Source organism: Teleopsis dalmanni, chromosome 1 (assembly GCF_002237135.1).
Source record: "Teleopsis dalmanni isolate 2A chromosome 1, ASM223713v2, whole genome shotgun sequence".
Classification (NCBI taxonomy): Eukaryota; Metazoa; Arthropoda; class Insecta; order Diptera; family Diopsidae; genus Teleopsis; species Teleopsis dalmanni.
The window spans coordinates 17,067,316-17,073,441 of NC_051846.1; the positions used below are offsets into that span (position 1 = coordinate 17,067,316).

Genomic DNA, 6,126 nt, shown 5'->3' on the forward strand with positions numbered 1-6,126 from the left:
GCATGTTCTTACTTTTTTAATTCTTAAATTTAAAAATATGGCATCACCATTTCTTGACATCAGAATTTCGTTTTTCCTTCATTAATTTTTGTTGATGTAGAAAAAAAGTACAATATCACTGTGAAAAACCAATTAAAGTCAAAACTTAAGAATAAAATTAGTTTAAAAGTTTATTTTGTTAAAATTAATGTTATATATAATAATTACATAAAAAATTGTGAGTTAAAATCGTAGTCACTTTGTTATTTTTTCATAATTTAAGCAAAGACGCAAAATGATTAATTTTAGATGGTTTTTCTCTGATTAAAAAAAAATTAGAGTTTATATTGCATTTATTTTTAATAAATTTAATAAAATCATTTTTATTAAACAAAAAGTTTCAAATTTATAGTTGGAAAGATTCACATTTAATTTTTGGAATTCTGTATGTTTTGGGTCTGATAATTTGTCAGAGTCGACTTTAATTTATTATTAACTGTAATTAAATGAATTTTAAATAAATTAATGCAAATAAGTAATCGGTTTTGCCCTTTCAGCAGCAGACGAGGTGCATTAAAGGTGATTGCCCTGAACGAAATCATTTTTGTGTTTCGGTGATTTCATTTAATAAATTTCGTTGCTCGATATGAACAATCAATGGGCTGAAATTCCAATACTCGCATTAGGTGAAATTTATTCCTACCTCCAACCAGAAGATCGTTTTAATGCTTCGTTAGTTTGTCGACACTGGCGTGGTGTCTTATTTCAAAGAAGGTAAGGTATATATTTTTATATTATAACGGTATTTTGTATTCCGCTTGAAAATTGAGCAAAATGAAAGTAAATATGTACGTAAAATATGTACGTCTTTGATCATGCTTCAGAGAAATATAAAACATTTTTTTAGATTTTTGAAAATAGAACGTAATAAATACAATTTATTTGTAAATATGTATGAATTTTCTTCGAAATAATACTTAACATTATAATATATGGTTGACCATTTATGCGCATTAAAAATAAAGCTTTTGCATCAAAATTTGTACTGCACCCCTTCCCCTACATAAAAACACAAACAAAAAACAGCTGTGTACTCAGCTGTCATTACCACTTCTAGGCTAATATTTTGTTTTGCCACTTAAATGCCACTTTGCTGATTTGTTTGATTTTTAAATTATTTAATATAAGTGAATACTAAATTACAAATTGAGAAAGAAATTTAAATTCAAAATTATTAAAAATTAAATAGCAAATGTATGTTTTGTTATTGAAATGACCATAAATACGGCATTTTGGTAAGTATTCCTAATATAGAGATCAACATAAAATTATGGATGAAATTGGTATTGGCACTTAGACAAAATTGGCTTGTTGTGATACTACATGAGCCGAATAAGATCTCTAATCAAATTTATATTCCTTATTGAATTATATTTTGATGTTATAAGTGTTTGTTACTTTGTTAGAACCATCGCATTGGCCCATGTTAGCAGTGTGACTTAATCTAATTATTATTTTTTGCTAGTGATAGCAAATAGTGTTAGTTTCCATGTACTGTAATGATGTATTACTGATTCTTTACACGTGCACAACTGTAAAACAGTCTTTGATTATGACACCCATTGAGCTTGTTTTGCTCAGATGTGCTTCTATTTTCCTTGAACACGGTTTTACAAATTGCTATATGTTCTTCCTCCAAGCGATTTTAATGGTACACAACCTTGGACACGGTTTTTTTTAAATTTTTTTCTGTTTTTTATAAATGGAACATAATAACGGATCTTCGCACACTGTCATCCTTAAGGCTCAGTTAGACGATAGGTAACGTAAGAAATTAATTCAAAGTGAAATGCACAACCAACCAAACTTGTGTGTTTGACAAACGAAATAAACAAAGCACCGTTTTTGTTTATTTCGTTCCTATCAAATACGCACGTTTGGTTGGTTGTGCATTTCGCTTCGAATTAATTTCTTACGTCTAATTGAGCCTTTAATCGTGAGTTTTTATTCAACGACAGTGTGTGTGCGAGTCAACCTTGTCAGATTGATAAAAAGCTTCATCTTCGGCTTCTGTTTCGAACTCAGCTAGAAGCCATTTTTAATAAAATTTTAGAACCGCTAAACTTAAAAGTATTAAAAGTAAAAATTCAGAAAAACTTCTGTTTTTTATTGTATTAACGCTGATATAGTTTTTTAAAATAATGATATATATTAACTGTCTATTAATTCTACATTTATAAAATATTAAAAAATCGTATTGTTAATAATTTTTTGTATAATTTTTTAGATTTTTTTCCAATTTTAAGTTTAAACTCCACATTGGAAATGAACGCCAGTGTGTCTTTTTCCGGAATTCCATTTCTAATTTAACAAGCGAATTAATCATAATATTTGATTTTCATAATGTTTTCCATATTGAAAAAATACGACGTATCCTATATAGGTAAGCAAAATATATATTTAAAGTATATATGTATATTAACAAAATAGTTATGTATAAACTTACAAATCTATCTTTATTGAAATTGTACAGAATCGCTCGCTGTGAAAATATACAAGGACTACGTTTTCAAACGAACAGCGTAGGATTCATTCCACCGGGTGATATCAGTGATGAAAATCTAGTCGATATTGAACAGTATGTATTATAAAGAGTAAAAGATGTGCACATTACCATTTAATTAATTTTTTTCTACTTTCTACTTTTTAAAAATAGAATATTTGTAGAGCCGTTGAAATACTTTTTGAGCCGAAAAGGGACTTCTTGCAGAGTTCTCGATTTAGGCTCAATAGAAACACTCACTTATTACGCACATGAGTTTTTAAAATCATTTAAAAAGCCCCAAGCACTGGAGGAACTAACGTTAGCATCACTTAAATATGATCCTTGCCATTATTCAATGCTTGTGATAGAAAATTCAATGTTGCAGAAATTTACGTCATTGCAGGTTTGAATTGCTGAGCTCTGAGCCTAATATGACATATGACATATGACATAAGTGAAAATTTTTTATTGTTATTTAGGTGTTATCGCTAGATTATGATTCCGTCAATGAAGAACTAATTAACACAATACGAATTCTTCCATTAAAAAAATTGTTGATCTTCATACATGGCTTAGATCGTAAGTTTTGTGAACTTCCTGTTAAATTTTTAGATCAATGCAAATTGTTTGTTAGGTACACATCCTGGAATATCTGATGCATCTTGGCAAAATTTTGCAAATAATTTTCCTTCTATCGAATTGTATCTGACTTTGATATATGCGTATGAAGCTGTCGAGGTACTACAAGTACGCATTTTACGTAGGAGCATGCCACTAACACATTTACGAGTGCTCTTTTGTGATTTTGTAAGTATTAATTCAAATACATCACATCGCATTTCACTACATTACATATTAAAATCTTTATATCCCGTTGAAAGAAATCTCTTTTGAATATAAACCGGCATTATAAAGAGGAAATTTCAAATTTTAAAATTAATTTTTATTCAAGTTATATATATTAGGTAACCATAAAACTGTTGTGGATAATGCCAAATAGTGGCCGTTTACTTAACATACTAAGGGTTAAAGAATTTAAGGTTTTATTATCTGTTATTATTTCTTAAACAATAAGAAACTGTATACGCAGCCAATACGTTAGATTACATACGTCATAATTGTATTTTAATTCATCAAATTAATTTGTAAAATCATAAATACATACTATGCGCAATGTATTTCAATTATGTGATGTTTTTGAATTGTATTTTTAAATTTAAAATAGTTTGAAACTAGAAATAAAAATACCTTTTCTTTTACTCACGTCCACATGATAATTTAATAAATTATGTAAATTATTCATTTCTAAAACACATTTATACGTATTTATCACGTACTAACTTCTTTTTATACCTGTTGCTATTCATATTTTTTTGATAGAAATTCTTTTTATTTACAAGTACATTTTTTATTGGTACAAGATACAATTTATGTAACTTTATTTATATAACTTTATTAGTGGCAATGGGGTATGCTATGATCTTTGAGGTATATGGTGCTATACATCGGAGATTTATTATCCGATTTCTGACATTTATAGGATAGGGGCAAATAAGATAGGCAGTTGTTACACTCACGTTTAATAAAATCTGCACTTATCAATATACTTTAATTTCATCTTTGAAAGGTGTTGGTAAATGAATACACTTTCATTTAAGTTCAGATGTATTTAATTTGAGAAAGTTTAATAACTACTACACGATATAGTTTATAATGAATTTCTGTGAGTTAACACAAACGCATCCTATAAGACATTGCTAGTATAGTCCTTTTTAGGGGTGCGCTATATATCTCCACGGACTATTGCAACAAGAATGTACACTTTAATTTAATAGTAGATTTAACTCTAAAAAAATGAGTAAAAATAAATATATTTTCTTCGTTCAGCCAGATATAAGTTTCTTTCTACATAAGAAAGATTCCCAATTCCCAATTATTATTAAAATAAACATTTATTCACAAAACATTATATTAATTTTAATATCATTAAAATAAAAATAAAAACTACCTCTTAATTTCAAACGGAGCTATAAAGCGTTCATGTCTTATTATTGTAAAAAAATATATAACTCACGATATAATAACAGATACTCTATAATTTATAGATTAATGCAGAAGCATTAGAGTGGTTATCTATTCACAACAGTGGAACACTTAAAAGTGTTCAATGGATTGATTCCGTGAGTATAAAAAATCGCCATATATTTTAGATTTTATTAAATCTTATATTATTATTAATTTATATTCATTATTTATTATTCATAATTATTTGTGATCCGATATACATGTATAATAACTAATAGTTTTATAAATATCTAACATTAATAAACTTAATATTAGGTCAATCTTTTAAATGTTAAAGTATTGAAATATGAAATATACGTTACTTTCTATTTATTTAATTGCTATTGTAAATATAATATTATGTATACATTATAATAATATATAAAGCTAATAATAATAAACTTAACAATAGGCCTGTAAGCATTCCGATAAAAGCGTAATGGATTTATTTATGCATTCTGGCCAAGATCCTCTTATTATGATGTCCTGGCGTTGCCATTATTTGGAAGAAATTGTTATACATGGATATGTTTTAGATCCACATAATATAGTAGGCATTTCTCGGTTACGTGGAAATTCACTTAAACGACTTGAAGTGTCTATGATTGACGAAACTCCTGATGAGCTAACAATGGACACATTCATTGAGGTTCAATTTTTTTTATAATATCAAAGGCAAATAGAGTTACGGTATATAAATTTTTCTTAGGAAATCAATATTCTTCTAGGGCAAAAATGGCAACCACTAACACCAAATCAACTACACCCAGCATTAGGATATACTCCGGTTACGGAAGAAGCACGCGACGATTTCGTATTTGACCTTATACGCAGCGATATTTTTAAATAAGATTATTTATAATATATATTGAAATTATGCACACAAATATGTCAAGTTGTATACCACCAATTATACTTATAACGGTGATATGTATTATTACAACAACAAAAACAAATAATATATTCAAAAATATAAAAATCAATTTAAGAAATGCAAATTTAAATCTCACTAAAATTATCTCTTAAAAATTGTTTATTAAATTAAAATTATCTATATATACTGATAATACAAATACAAATACATATGCATATTATGTATATATGTATATTTTTGGAGAAAAATAATTAGTTAAAAAAAATTATTTTAAAAATTATTCTTTTGACAAATGGACGAATTTTTATAATAAAAAACTAAATATTGTAATTAAATTTATTTTAAAGTAATTGAACTATTTATTTTGAAAAAATTTAACTAATTTATTTTAAAATAATTTATCTTGACATTTTGTAATAAGACTTTATTTTGGTTTATAAAATTATCTAATATTCTTTTGTGGTATTAAAATATATATGTTTTTTGTAATTTTGTTAATATTAAATTATAATGTATATAGCAGAAAAGAAAAACGTCTCAATCAATAACTAAAATCACAACTAAGTATTCCTCCTTAAATAATAATAAACGAACTATAATATGTGTTTTCTGTAAAAACAAGAAAATATATTTAATTTAATATTTTCCATATATGTTAACTTAT

General features: G+C 26.5%; 1 protein-coding gene across 4 annotated transcripts; it reads left to right on the forward strand.

Annotated features, from left to right (window-relative positions):
* The first annotated feature begins 111 nt into the window (after positions 1–111).
* LOC119671348 (F-box only protein 33) lies at positions 112–5,592 on the forward strand. Of its 4 annotated transcripts, none has more exons than XM_038081945.1 (10): positions 112–217; positions 537–753; positions 2,267–2,422; positions 2,513–2,617; positions 2,696–2,927; positions 3,004–3,103; positions 3,159–3,331; positions 4,630–4,704; positions 5,001–5,237; positions 5,298–5,592. In XM_038081945.1, the coding sequence occupies exons 2-10, from the start codon at positions 626–628 to the stop codon at positions 5,436–5,438; spliced, it is 1,347 nt and encodes a 448-aa protein (XP_037937873.1). In that variant the 5' UTR covers positions 112–217; positions 537–625; the 3' UTR covers positions 5,439–5,592. The 4 variants fall into 4 exon arrangements, with proteins under 4 accessions (XP_037937873.1, XP_037937889.1, XP_037937865.1 ...); XM_038081961.1 differs by having other exon boundaries at positions 540–753; XM_038081937.1 differs by lacking the exon at positions 112–217 and adding an exon at positions 392–477.
* Positions 5,593–6,126: the final 534 nt, after the last annotated feature.